At 31.0% G+C, this 15451-nt stretch overlaps 2 protein-coding genes across 6 annotated transcripts in view; one reads left to right on the top strand and one right to left on the bottom strand.

The window, feature by feature from the left end:
* The window catches only part of LOC130901456 (uncharacterized), a 36648-nt gene extending 33805 nt beyond the window's left edge, over positions 1–2843 (bottom strand). For 3 of the 5 annotated variants that reach the window (XM_057812866.1, XM_057812867.1, XM_057812869.1), the window contains exons 1-3: positions 2499–2827; positions 1124–1293; positions 786–919 (exon numbers count right to left, since the gene is read on the bottom strand). In XM_057812866.1, coding sequence (XP_057668849.1) covers positions 786–919; positions 1124–1293; positions 2499–2762 — 568 coding nt within the window. In that variant the 5' untranslated portion in view covers positions 2763–2827. Of the gene's footprint in view, positions 1–785; positions 920–1123; positions 1294–2498 lie in introns of all 5 variants that reach the window. The other 2 variants (XM_057812865.1, XM_057812868.1) reach the window with 2 other exon arrangements.
* Positions 1–15451, top strand: part of LOC130901467 (protein phosphatase 1 regulatory subunit 14C) — a 64158-nt gene that overhangs the window by 4542 nt on the left and 44165 nt on the right. The gene's annotated exons all lie outside the window — the stretch shown is intronic.

Below are 15451 nucleotides of genomic sequence, written 5' to 3'. Positions count from 1 at the left end.
CTAGCTTCCCAACTTTATGAGATAACAATTAATCTGAATGATCTAGTTAAAGATTGGAAATGCAATTGTTCATGTAAGTACGAAAGGAAGAGTTGACTATAAACATAAAACTACAAAGGTTTTATTTTTCACTTGAATGGGATTTTAACTACCAGTACATTTGGGACAATACAACTTTTACCACGTTTTTATTGTTTTCGAAGTGTACCTTATGAATATGTGGCTGTTTCTAAATCATGACTATTTTACTATTTAGACTAAAATTTCAACCAACACTTTTTATTGTTCAAGAAACAAGAAAATTAGTTCGTTTTCTGGGTTTATTGTACTGAAATTTAAAACAAAATCAAAAGATGTCACCCACTTCGTAATTTTCGCGTATAAATACGCGTAATCTAATATTACTTTATCTATGGCACTAAGAACGAACTATCCGTAGCTAGAGAAGTTTGAGGATAATTAAGAATAATGTGTCATAATAATTACTTCAGTTTTAATTTAAAAAAAAAACTCTCTCATTCAAATATCGACATGTTACTGACGTTTGTTTGAAAATAAGAGGCTTGAGTAGTGTTGACTCAAGCATTAATGCAAATCTATCAAAAATGTTTCTAACTTTCTTATACATAGAAAAATTAAAAACGCAGTAGTTTTGTTCCGTGCGATTAGCGACTGTACATATTGAAAGGAACATTGTCAGATTGCAACAAATATCTCCGTAACCATAAAATAGAAGAAACACATAAAATAAGTACTCTGAATCTATGTAATTATATAAATCTTACCGTCTTCGGGGGGTTTATTGCTTTTAATAACTGGTACAATTTCTCCGAGAGATGGAATTATAGTTGTTGATGATGAAGACGTTGGTTTTATTTCAGGAATATGTACAGGAGGTTCTGATTCTAGTTCTGGTTTCCTGTGAAAAAAAAATCCTTTTTTTGATTTTTATTTGTATGCTATTGTACATATTGCAGGACTTTCGAATAAGATCAAATATATAAGGAAAATAGATACAAAGAAAAAATAAACAGATTATGTAAAAAAAACTGAAATAGGAAAAAATCTAAAGAAAGTAGAAGAATTTTTATAATTCATAGGCGTTAATTAATTATGTACCTACCTCAATTGATTAAGGTCTTTTTCATGTTTCGTTAGCTTTATTTGACTTTCTAAATCGGGTATATGTCTATTTATAGATAATATGGCACTCGAATAGTTCACGTGATGAGTGAATTTACATTTGAAATCCTCCGGTGGACCACATTGGAATAAATAGCAACTACCGGCATTCTAAAACAAACACGTTCAATGAATTTACTTTGGAAATATTTCTGAACCTTGAATTAAAATATTATAATCTTGAATCGAAGGGATAATTTGAAAAGTCTTATAATTTGAATTTTTTAAAAATGTCTCACACAAACAACACCAGATCTTTGGTGCATAGGCGAACATTTTTTGTATCCCTGTTATCTAAAATGCTTTAAAAAAATGAATATTACGAATCAGAAAATTACAAGTAGAGTATATATTGAACGAGGTAAAAATATTAGAATGAGCTCTTGTTAATTATGTGGCCCTTATACACAGAACACCTGCAATAAAACTTTGTCATATTTAACACTAATTGCACAACTTTTTTCAATAAAAACTTCGTTAACTGGAGAAAACACCAAAAAATTCAATTATTTTTCTGTTACAAGTCCTAATTTATAAAAATAATAGGTAATTAAATAATCAAATATAGGCAACTTAACATACATTTGTGTATGACAATTAGAATAATATTTTCGAATAGTATTTCCAAATGCTGCGTTGCCAAATAATAAAATCCTGATTTGCAGAAATTTTAGTTATAACACTCTAACAACATGGAATTCAGTATTGAATACTATATAAATGAGAATAAATACGAATTAAATCAGAGTAATAATAATAAAAAACGAAACTGGAACAAGTAAAAACATTGCGAAAGAGTTTGATTTTTTTTGGTTAGGATTGGTTTCCTTTTAGACGGTCCCGGCATGAAATTTTATTTAATATTTGTGCGGTTATTTTATAGATGTTATAAGAGAGAATGGTCCTTTGAAATATTTCGAATTATGAGAATAGACTAAATACTGCCTCATTTGAGCATTGTATAAAGAATACAATAAAAGAATATACAAGGATTTGACTGAATAACAAGATCTTTAGATTAGAGGGAAATCGCAGACAACCGGCATCACCGAAGAGGAACTGACATTAAAGATAGGTGTATTGAAAATATTTTAAAATAATTAATACTAATTTGATATTTTTTTGCAAACTCATTGACATTTTTCTGAATAAAGTGATGTGAGCACAAAAAAGCAAATTTTCTAAAATATTAACCCGTAAAAAATATTTCTAAATTCAAACTGTAAAGTGAAATCGAGTGTAGGCAAAGTTGTTGTTATTTTTCATTATCCAGCGTAATGATTTATTCCACAGAATATAAATGAAAAATTTCTTACTTTTTCTTCAAAAACAAACACATCGCAGTTGTCAGTTTCACAACAAAGATGTAAACATTCTTCTCTCGATCCCAAATCGAGTTCGGTCAAATATTTCGCCCCCATATTTTGGGAATCTTGCGTCCTAATTATTGTATCTCTGTGAATATCAAATTTGTCGATACATGTCGGTAGATCTATATCATTTCTTTTCACTCTTATTTCACTATTAACAAACAACAACAAATCATATAACAAAACATATTTGAAAAATACGAAATACATTTTTGGTTTGTGTACGTGTATCAAATAGTAGAAAATTGGAAAATGGCTGAAATTGTATCAGCTGAAGTTTCCAAGATCGTTAAACGCGATTCTGCGCTGATGATATGTTGTCAGGTAGAAAAAATGATTTTCCGCTTAAAATAGAAGTCATTAGAGACTGTAATGTGTTAATTAATTCGAAATAAAATCTCTATTCATTTTTTGATACAATATATTCGATGTTTATTATTGCAAATAGTACAGTAGATTTCGAAAACACACATATCAACACAATCATGTGTAATTTTAGCTTTTTGTCTCAGCATTTTTGAAACTTTTTCACACATTATGCCAGTATAAATCTCTATATAAAACCTAATAATTTCAAAATATGAAAACGTTCAAAAAATTCAATTACATGCTAACCTACATTGAATAATTAATTATAGGCAACTAAACATACATTTGTGTATTGTAACAAGAATAATTTCCGAAAGCAGCGTTGCCAAAAATCCTTAAACTAATAACAAAAGTTTTATATTTGTTCTTCTATTAGAATCATGAAAAAGTATTGAATATATTCGTAATGAGAATAACTGAAATTAAAATTAAAGTAATGACATTAACATAACTATAAAAATAGAAACAGATCTAATGGAAACTAATATTGAGAGAAAGAGAGAGGTTCACTGGGTTCGATGTTTCTTCTTATTTGGTTAGGAATTTTTAATGTTTAATTGGGTTGATTTTAGATGGTACTGATATAGATAAAAGCATTTTAACATATTATACCAACGTAAATGCTAAATAATTTATAGCCCAACATGAAATAAATAATAATGTTGATAAATCCTTGACGACTTTTATAATACATTTATTATTAAAATTCGAAACAAAAACAATATAACTTTTTTTGACAGAATTAAATGAATATATCGTTTATTTATCACATATTTATTGAAATGGTATGGTCCTTTTGACCTAAATACAAGCTATTTTTGACCAAATTAGACACGTAATAGCCAATTATTGATAAGAATATTGAAGGAAGAGCCAATTAGTAGCTCAAGTAATGTCAGCTCTTGACCAAATAAAACGTGGAGTAGCTAATCTTAGACTAGAGAAAGAGAGAAAGAGAAAGAAGAATATTTTATTGTCAAAAAATCGTTCACAGTTTGTAACCACAACTTGTAAAAACCTGAGAATCGAACTTACGAACAAAGAAATAAAAACACAAATATAATGTAGCATAAAGATCCTTGTCAGATCCTTCTGACTTAGATACGCGACTGGATGATTATTTTACATAAGTTCTTGTTTGCTGTTATGCGTTCTGTTCGTACTAATACAGACCTGGCCAAATAATAGTTCAAAATTTTTGACCAATTTCGACTAAAATTATTTTTTGATATAGCCCATTTTTGATAAGAGATCAGAATTCTAGCTAAAGAAAATCCATACAAGCCAGTTCTTGGACACATTTCTAGCCAAAGTAAATCCAGAAAAGCAAATTTCTGGTAACTTCAATCTTAAATAGCTAATATTTGACATATTTAGATCCAATAAATCTATGTTTTGGCTAAATTTCATTTCAAATAGCAAAATTTTGATCAGATTCATTTAAAAACAGGTGATTTCTAACTTTGGCTACATTTAATTCGAAATATCCAATTTTTTTATGAATTTAAAACAGAAGTAGGTAGTTTTTAACCAAACTAAATCCAGAAAAGCAAATTTCTGATAACATTACCGTCAAATAGCTAATTTTTGACGAGAATAATGAAGAAAAAACCAATTAGTGGCTTAAGTTAAGTCAGTTCTTGACCAAATAAGACTAAGAATATCTAATGTTTGGCTAGAATAATTCACCATCGGCATTTTATGGACAGAAAAAATGAATATATCTTTTATTTATTAGATATTTATTAAACAGTTAATTAATTCATATTCGCGTGACTTACATACGCCACTGGATTATTATTTTACAAGTTCTTGTTTGCTGTTTTGTTCGTAGAGTCCCAGCATTCGAATTGCATAGAATTGAGTCAGTCTTTCTGGGAAATTCGAGAGATAATTATTATCCGGTTGTTGACTAAGTATATGCCATTAACTCGAAGTATTTTAAATAACAGCGAAATATTTCTATCCACTTTAATGGCATGCATCTTTTAGAGTTCAGTAACATTTTATAAAATTTGCATTAAAATATGGACAAGCCTATACAGGAATATGAATATATTTAATTATAATCAAACTATAATTAATATACAGATATATAAGTCATATATACAAGTTTAAGACTAAACAAGAGTTTATTTGTATTTATGAAGTTATTTTACCCCCCCAAAAAATTGAATTGAAGACTTTGGAGGATACACATTTGAGTTTTTTTATAACAAATGTATAATTCTTTCGCATTTTTTGCAAAATATTGTAAATTTCTTGTTCAAAACTAATTCGATAATTCTCATAAAAAACTGACCTGTAAGAATTTCGGTTTTATCAATTATCACATAGAGTCAAAATATCATAGAACGCTGAGTGAATTTTTCAAAAATTCATATAGTTTCCTAACCCTGGAGCCGTTCCTGTTCTCTATTTATACTTCTTGTAATGCTCATAGTAATAAAAAATATAAATTTCTCTATATTGATAACTTTTATCAATAACACACACTGATTAACAAAATTTTATTTTTTTGTCTGATGAAAACTTATACCAATGTACTAGGGCCCAAAACAATAATATGTGAATGAAAAAAATTGACATGGCACGTTTTCTTGTCACTTCAAAACCTATATTTTTGTAAAAAGTACAAATATATGCTACGTTTAGAGATATTATTCCTAAATATAAAATTAATACTAATGATTTTCGTAAATATTCGACTCCAACAAAAGTAACAAAAACATGATCCTTTGTTTAGGTCCAAATAGCAAATGGCGTATAGCTGGGTTCTTGCTTAATTGAATCTAATAGCAATCTCACACGTTACACAATATTTATGAGGAACTTCTGATTCTTCGTAGAACATCCCAAATATTTTAAATAGCACCCTTGAAGTACTGATGTGAAATTTCGAGGCTGAGTTGTAAAAGTTAATTCTCCACACACATAACAAAAACTGTCAGGGTTGTTAAAACATTTTCGTGGCATGTCTACGATCTAATAAGCTTATGTAAGAGGTGAGTTAGTTGAATGTAATAATGATACAGATGCCTAAATGAAGAAAAAAGATAACGTAAGAGGTTAGAAGTAACTGTCACAAAAAAACGACGTGATTGAAACAAAGTTATTATTTATTATTAATGAGAGTACACCAGCATAAATAAAAATCATCACATAGTTCATGTGTAACAAACCAGTGTAATATTAAAATAGTATCCCATCTATTGTTTTTTCGTTGTGTTTTGCTGAATCAGAGCTGCAGGAGTTTATTCAGCGCGGGAAATCTAAGCGACCATTCAAACATCCGCACTAGACGATTCGCATATTCTCGCTTTTCCGAAGTGAATTCGTTTCCCTCGGACTGGCTGCCGGCTGACCCAAACGCATTTCAACGCAGGCGTTTGACGAGGTTTGTAATTTCATCCCGTGTGGTAACGATAAGTTCCTCTTTATCTTATTGAACTTTCTGTGAACTGTGTGCAAGTGTTTGTGTTATTCGAGGGCGGTGGTTAAGAATAATCTCATCTCTTTTTTATCAACATTACAACTTATTCTTGAATAAGGTGAGTTACTCTTCAATTAAAAACTAGTTTAACTGAACGCTTCATTCATTGTTGATGTGTCTATTGAAGATTAATTAGGCTTATCTACATTGATTATTGTGGTTTGTTGCATTTGTACGAATTAGAGTTATGTTATTGATACTTATTGCATGTATTAGAAGTGTTTATTGATTCGTGATATTGGTTGAGGTAAATGATTGCATTTAAACTCGATTTTCATGGGATAATGGATTCATTTGATGCTCGATCAGGTGAAAATCGTTTGCAACAGCAATGAGAGTTGAAAGAAATAGTTATTACAGCATTAGTTTTAAGTAGTCAATTAATAAGACAGTAAAGCTCATTGTGTTTGGTTTAAACATTTATTTTTTCATAAACAATTGTAATTTTTAGTTTACTCATAAATATTGAAGGAGGGTATTGTTATTTATATTAAATCTAGATAAAATCGGTTTCACTATTCGTCCTGAATACTTATAATGCTGGTTTATATGTTGTGGCTATTAATAAAGTTACTGCAGTCATTAATGCTGCGTATGTTAGTCCACTTTTCTAGTATATGTACGAATAAAATAGTTAATTCAGTTTATCCAAGGGCTTCGTTATAGAGAAAAGAAGATTATGTAAAGTAATTTTATTTGCAGACTTTGTGTTTATAGAATAACTAAAATCATTTGGAAAATCATTAAAAAAACGTTTTTGTATTTTTTTTATATTAGTCGTTATACATAGGGGGCGATATTTCTAATGTTATAAATCTGAATATATGGGAAAGCTGCAGATAAATTGTGATTTCATTATGGTAACACCAGGAATCAATCCCTGCTTCACTGGCTGTATGTCCAAATATTATATATGAGTGTCTGAATTAGTAATGCTGTTTCCTTACTGTGTTTTATGTACTTTCATCTAGTTTTGGTTTTTTTTTTTGGATAAATACTTAACATTTAATTGAGAAAAGCTATTTTTTGACCAGAATAATGAAGCAAAAGCTAATTTCTAGGTAAAGTAAAGCCAGTTCTTGACCAAATAATTAATCTTTGACCAGAATAATTTTAGCAAACCCAATTTCTAACTAAATTAACTTCCACTTTTGGATCAATATATAACAACCAAACCAAGAAATTTGTTGAGGCAATAAAAATTACAAAAGCAATTTTCTGATTAAAATTTTATAAGAGAAGCCATTTTATAATGAATTTGAGCTAGAAAATCTAATTACTAAATAAGAAAGACAATGTTCAAAATAAAGTCATAAGAAACTATTTTCGATCAAATTATACCTCATATGACAAATTGAATTTTGTAAACGTCATTTTTTTATCAAATTCAACTCAAAAACTCCATTTTTTGACATAAGTATTCGCAGCAAGGTTAAATTTTTACCAAATTAGTCCTAGAAAACTAATTTTTTCTCCAAATCATACTTCAAACGGTTAATTTGTATCCAGATTAATTTAATAAAAGTTTATGTTAGATCAAATCATGGTAGAAAAATTAACAATTTCCACCAAAGTAATTCCAGCAAAGACAGATCCTGTTCAAAATTGAACTTTAATAGCAAATTTTCGACCGATTAGATTCATAAATGCTATTTTCGCCAATTTACACTTGAAATGGCGAATTGTTGATCAGACTGCTTTTGGAAAAGCAAATTTCTAGTCGATTTTTTCAAGGAAATCCTCTTTCTGTTCGAATTAAACTTTAAAGGTTATTTTAGACCCGGAAAATCTTATTTTGAACTAATTGCACATTGAGTAACCGATTTTTGACCAGATTAGTTTGAATTTTTGGAAAAAATAATTACAGACCAGCCAGTTCCTGGCCAAATAATAGATCAAAACCAATTTTTGACCAATTTAGACTCAAAAGATCTATTTTTTGGCCAAATTTTAGTTTGAATACTCAATTTTTGATAATATCTATAAAGAAATAGGCGATTTCTAGTCAAAGTAAATCCAGAAAAGCCAGTTCTTGGGGACATTAACTTTAGATAGTCAAATTTCGCTTTAAATAGTCAATTTTCGATCAGATTCATTTAGAAGCAGGCAATTTCTAGCCAATTTAGACCCGGAAAAGCTATTTTCAGTCAAATTCTATTTGAAATAGCTAATTGTTGACCAGATCATTTCAGGAAAAGCTAATTTGTATCCAAAGTGAGTTACTGACCTAATTACATTTTAAAAGCCAATTTTTGTCCGATTTAGATTATAAGAAGGCTATTTTTGGCTAAAATTAAAATTAAATGACCAATTTTTCACCAAATTCGTTCATTACTGATTCAGTTTGTTGCAAAATTCAATTTTCAGAAACCAATTTAGACAGAAACAGCTGTTTCGCCTTTAGACTGCTTGACGAGATTAATTTTAAAAACAACCACTTTCTAGCAAACCTTGTTCGACATGAGTTATCTAAAGAACTGACCACAGTAAATCTGCCACAATTAATTCGAAAATATGAACAGTCCTTCGTAATAGTTGAAGGAAATTTGGAAAAATTTTGAGGTCTCTATTTCAAAACGAACAATGCGCGTCAGCGCTCAAACCTAGCTTATTATGATGTAATATATCCCGTCTATTAACATTTTTTCGCGAAAGTTCAGTTTATTTTGTAAAAAAACTTCACGCGAATTATATTTTGAGCACAATTATAAACCAAAAATATTTAGTTGAGACACGAATGAATTTTTAATAACAGAATTTATTATTTTTATGCAGTTTATCAATACAATACGGTCCTGGTACGTGCTGATTTACATAAAAACTGATTGTTGTTAGGTATATAGAATTTGTATTCCCGTAAAAACTTTTCTCTTTCTATTATCAACACAAAGCACAATTCTTTGTTAATAAATTACACGCTATTAGTATTTTATAAATTAAGTTTCTGCACCTTATAAAGAACTAAAATTGCGAAAGTGTTTTACATGTTAATAAAAAAATTATGGGATACAGGAGAGTGAGTTTTGTCTTCCCTTCCTTCTTGAATGAAAATAATAAGTTTAAATATTCAATAGCTTAATTATGGGAATAGACAACTTAATGTAGGCGCCTGTATAACGATTTAATTTAATTTAGTTACGTAAATTACATTTTAAGCATGCTGCGAAAGTGCCCAGCCTCGAAAATTTACTGTACGCAACCAAGATAAATCCTGAGCTTCACATATACGTTGTGTGAGACTCCTATTAGGTTGGTTTAAACGAGAATCCAGACATTTGCCTATTGGTGTACCAATGATTTGGTCGGAACTAACAGATCATGTAAGTGATTGTTGTTTTTGATTGAATCAAACGAAAAGCTCCACAACCAAGTTCAAACATAATGTCCAGTAACCAAACTTTTCATGGGCCAACAGATCAATCCTACATAGTGTTGAACTGTCTCCGCCAAAGCCTCCAAATAAAGCAGAAAGTCAGGAATCTGTTCTTAGTCAATCCGATAAGGGATTTCAAGAGAGTGATCCAAGTTATGAACCGTCAATTTCAAAAGAAATGATACAAAGCGATTAAAACGATTTAGTCCGTGATTTGAATTTATCCAAAAAACAACCTGAGCTTTTGGGGTCTAGATTAAATGACTGGAATGTACTTACTCCTGGTAGGAAAATTTCGCGACGATGCAATGAAATCTTACTTTTCTAAAGCAGAACATTTCTGTAGTGAACTTAGTGGCTTGAAAGCAGTGCTCCTATGCAACGGAAACAAATGTCCTTCAGTGCCGTTTGCCCATGGTTCTCATATAAAAGAGACTTACCAGAACATGAAGTTACTTCATGTAAAAATTAAATACAGTGAACATGTTTGGGAAATTTGTGGAGTTTTTAATGTCATTGCTTGTTTACTTGGGTTACAGCTTTGTCACACAATATAGGTGTTTCATTTGCGAATGGGACAGTAGATATATAAAAAGTCACTACAGAAAGAAAGTATGGCTCAATCGTGGATCACTCCATCGAGGACAGAAGAATGTTTAAAATGATCCTTTGGTGAACGAATGACGACATACTTTTGCCACCATTGCATTGCATATAAAGCCTGGCCTGTTGAAAAATTTTGTAAAAGCTATGCCTAAAGAGGGCAGTGAATTCTACCTGAAAGAGAAATTTCCCAAACTCAGTGGGGCAAAAATTAAAACGGGTAATATTTCATGGTTCACAAATACGGGAATCAATGAAGGATACAAACTTTGAAGGGAAGCCGAATGATGTTGAAAAAGTCGCCTGGAAATTGTTCGAAATTTTCTTGGAAACCATAAAGTGGAAAATTAGAAAGATTAATGAGCATAATGACGAACAAGGCGAAAGATTTCCTTAATGGAAAAGCGCCATCAAGGGAGAAAAAGTCCAGGAAATATATGTCTTGATTTCACAAAGAAACCTGATTTGTCAATTTTTTTCTATCGATATATTATTGTTTGTTGGCCATCGTACATTCAAAATTTGGTAGAAGTTTTCATGTGACAAAAAAAGGCGACATCATATCTGGATCATATTTTGAGATGCAATAAGTATCGTCTATTACTAAACAGAAGTAGATCAGAAATATTCGAGACTGGCATTGGAAGGGTTTCCAAAGAACCGTACACCTTTTTCCATGGTGATCGCCAACGTAGGGAGATTGGACAAGGCACATTAAATAAGAAGAACGCGCTAAAAATATATGGAAGTGTTTGATTATGGAAAATGGAACAATAAAAACGAATTTATCATTGAGAACGTTGTTTGGAGTTGTTTTACCAAAACAAAAAGAATAAATGAAATCTAGACATGCTACTCTTCTGGGTGAATACTAAATGTACGTCTCGGCTCGGATTACCTTCTAATGCTCCCCACGTATCTCTTACTGCAAGATACTGCTTTATATATGCCTTTGCGATGTTCACAAACATGTTAGAACCTTCTGTGTCTAGTAACAGCTACTTCTTTCGCAACATTAAGTACGTAGTTCGATAGTGATACAATAGATGGAGCAAATTACCAACTTTTATATTTTCATCACGCTGTTAGATGGTGTGCGCCTGTGTTTCCGTTGAAGCAATATAGATCATATAATGTCTTATCCCTGATATGAAACTTTGTATGAAAATCTCATTTTTTAGAGCATTTTAAGTTTTTTGCTCATTTTTTTTTATTCTATTGTTACACATCATCATTATTAATAAGAATATTTGAGAAAAGAAACTAGTTATACTTCCACACACACGAATTTAATTATTCAAATCGTTTGCAACTTCTATAAATAAACAATTTTATATTTATAGTATACTAGATGAACTCTTGGCTAACGTTCACCGATATTTGGTATGCTAATTATGGGAATTCCCAAATTACTAACAGAAAGATACGTTAAACATTTTTTCTTATGGGTGTCTTGCGTCGTTTTAGATACGTATATCATTGTTGCTAAAAAATATAATATTTTCTTTGCAAGTGCGAAACTAGAATAAAAAGTGATGTATTTATGTGAAAACGACAGTTTTTTGTGAAAACAGGCCGTATTTTGTGTTGTTGAATCGCTAGTGAAAGAATTGTGACAAAGCGACTATCAAGATGCTAAAACTCTTTTGATTTTTTAACTTCAAAACCCTTAACGCACCACGAAAACTTTTCATAAGTAACTTCTAACTGAAGTTATTGACATTGATACTAATAAAGTCAATTTTTTCATTGCTGATTCGAAAGTAGAATGAAATGTGACGTTTCAGTGTGAAAATGACAGTTTAATAACTTGTATTTTGTGTTGCTTAATGGCTAGTGAAAGAATTTTGACAAAGCAACTATCAAGATTCTAACAACTCTTTAGATTTTTTAACTTCAAAACCCCTGAACGCACCACGAAAACAATTCATATACTGCAAATATCTCTAACTGAAGTTATTGACATCATTGATACTAATAAAGTCAATTTTTTCATTGCTGATTCGAAAGTAGAATGAAATGTGACGTTTCAGTGTGAAAATGACAGTTTAATAACTTGTATTTTGTGTTGCTTAATGGCTAGTGAAAGAATTGTATAATTTGTATAAGGAACTATCCCAATATTCCCTGCTAATATTGGGATATCTGGTTGATATCTGAAACTTTTTTAACATTACTGGTACTTTATTGATTTGTTACTTTTCTGTTTTCAATTCTATTTCCCTTTCACGCGTCTTGTTACGTTAATGTTTATTAATATTAACATTTCAAAACGTTCTACATCTCATTAAAAACTCACAGAAGACGATTTGAACTTTGAATTTTTATTTGCTTCATTATTTACATATGAATGGCTTACTGAACCTTCAGATAATTCGTTCAAGACAATATAATCGTGGTTTTTTAAGTAAATAAAGAGGATTAAGAAGTATGACGCAAATCCGGTTACGTTTTATTTATAGAAACGGTAAGATGAAATGAAGAAGGTGACGGTTTACTATGAAAAATAGATCCTGGATCTAATATTGAAAGGACGAAAATGACTGTGTACAACAGTACTTACCTGGAAGTGAAACCTGAGTAATGAACTAAATAATAACGGTAAAGAAGAACTAATAGATGCTCAGAGATTGGCCGACAGGTCAGCGAATACCCTTTCCTCAAGGACAATTGGTGGCATTTACATTTCCTCCAGTTCTTTCCCTAGTTACTGAGTTCTTGAATGAGACATGTTATAGGTTATAAAAATGATGCGAAAATACAAGAAGAAGCGGAATAAACCGGGAGTAAGTGAAGATGTTGCTAAAGCAATTAAAGCAGTACAGAGTTTAACGTCCTTGACAGTAGCAGCAGATTTGTTCTGTATGCACTATTCACTATGCACCTGTCTTATACCCTGAAAACAAGTAAAGCAGGGAAAGAGAAAAAGAAAAATGGACAGAATAATTATGAAAAGTTCACAGAGGAATCAGTTTTAAATTGCTTAAAGATACGTAAAGAGAAAGACTGATAAGAAAAGTAACAGAAGGAAGGAAATTTTTGCTAAAACAAGTAGTAGAGGAGGGAGGAAGAGAGAGAAAACATTACAACAAAAGGATGAAATAGCAAAGGACCGAAATGACTGAGGAGGAATATCTAAAATCTAATGCTTTAATCTTGTAATAAAACTTTATTGTACATGGAATTATCACAACTTGTCAGTTAAATTTCCGTTGTTTAGGAAGTTTGATTTACATCGTGATGGATATTAGATAAAATCAAGTTCTGCCCGTTGAATTTGTGTTCATTAGAACCTAATACATATTCAAATATCTTATTTGCATCAATCAGGCTACGTTATGTAGTGCGGTCTTTGAGTTGTTGGTCTCATATAGTAAACAGACTTCGTTCACAAAAATCTTCATGCACGCATCAGCGTCAAGTCTCAAAAAGTTGTACACAAAGTTTCATCTTGCTGCTTCAATCCATTTTATTATAGAAGAGCTCGGATGAATCTTGTTTCTTCAGAAAAAAAAACCTGCCAGTTTAATACAAAATTCCTATAAATCAAAAGTTCTTTCAGTATCAATTGCAGAAGACAGTTATGCGAGATACAATCAATATTTCATAAAAACGCACAGTAATCATACCAAATTAAGGAATGGAAAATAATGTGTATTCCCCGTATAAAATGAAAATATAGAATAGTAAACATAAATGCATTTCTATTGGCCGAAGCTGTCGGAAGGTATTTACAGAATTTCTTCAAAATATTCCTTCCGGACAGTCTGTGATTAACAGTGGCGTCGTTTGGTGACATTCGTTTAATTTATAAATTTCTTCAAATAAATAGAAATATGGCGTTCTTTAGACCATGACTGAATGAAGACAATGAAATTGCACAGTGCGTACAAAAAGGGCTCAATTCACGTCTGGTACCCTGTTTAAACCAAACTCCCTTACAGGCAGGTACATTTTACTCGTCTATTTACGTTTTATAATTTAATAACCTTACGTTACGAGAAACTTCTTTTAAAAAGGAATTCAGCAATGTACTGCCGATAGTCTCTGAGTTAGATTAGGTTATGTTACGTTAGGTTAGGAACCCCCCAGGAACTTTTTAAATCCCTGGCCGATTCCAGTGGATTATAGCTTAGCAACTGAGCGTAGTTGCCATCTTTGTACTCGGTACATCCTCTGCATCAAGAAGAACTCTTGGACACACATTAATCTGAGATCGAGAATATAATTGTTTTAAGATTCCGTTCTTGGTACCAATTTGATACAGCTCATCATCGGCTTTAGCCAAAACTACACCTATAATATTTCGGGTATCACCACGTCTTCTGTCAAGTTCCTCTGGAACTGCAATTCTTACAAAAGTGCCAATATGTATAGGAAAAACCTTCTTTTCACTCGATTTCAGCATGTTGTTGTAGATTTTTCTTAGCACTTTGACGATTACCTTGTACTTTATATTTTTTTTAACATAATGGACACAAAACTTGGAGGGTGCATGCTGGAGGTTGCGTATTTGTTTCGCGTTTATCTGAAACGTTGTCATAAACTTGACTTGCCTCCCTGTTCACCTTAGAGAATTCATATGCAGTGACTCCGGGATCTTCTTCCTTTTTGCTAAGGTCCTGTATAATTTTCTTATAATTAATATATTAAATGAGGTATCTACGCCTATGGTAAATCAAACAAAATTGTCGGCAAGGGTTTTTATAATCTGCAATTTATATTGGAAGAACAGGCCAGTCTTAAAAAAAGTTATATCTTTTCCAAGTGCTCATCGTATATCCAGTAGAGAGAACCGTGAATTAGGTGAAAACATATTGTTAAATACAGTACGTTTAACAACCTCTTTCTTCAAGATAATTAATTATAAAAGTAGGTTACTTATTCTTATAATTATTGCGTGTCTGCAGTAAATCAAAAAATTTCCAAATTCCATAGTAATCAGTATTATAAATTATGGTAATAATTTTTGTTACGTTCTAATCATTAAAATTCTTTAGTGGTGTCATTCGTTTACGGTTCTGAATATTTCATTGTAAAAAAATCGGTGGTACGGTCGTC

Source organism: Diorhabda carinulata, chromosome X (assembly GCF_026250575.1).
Source record: "Diorhabda carinulata isolate Delta chromosome X, icDioCari1.1, whole genome shotgun sequence".
Classification (NCBI taxonomy): Eukaryota; Metazoa; Arthropoda; class Insecta; order Coleoptera; family Chrysomelidae; genus Diorhabda; species Diorhabda carinulata.
Note: the sequence above shows the minus strand (reverse complement) of the source record. Positions and strands in the feature narration are given on the sequence as shown.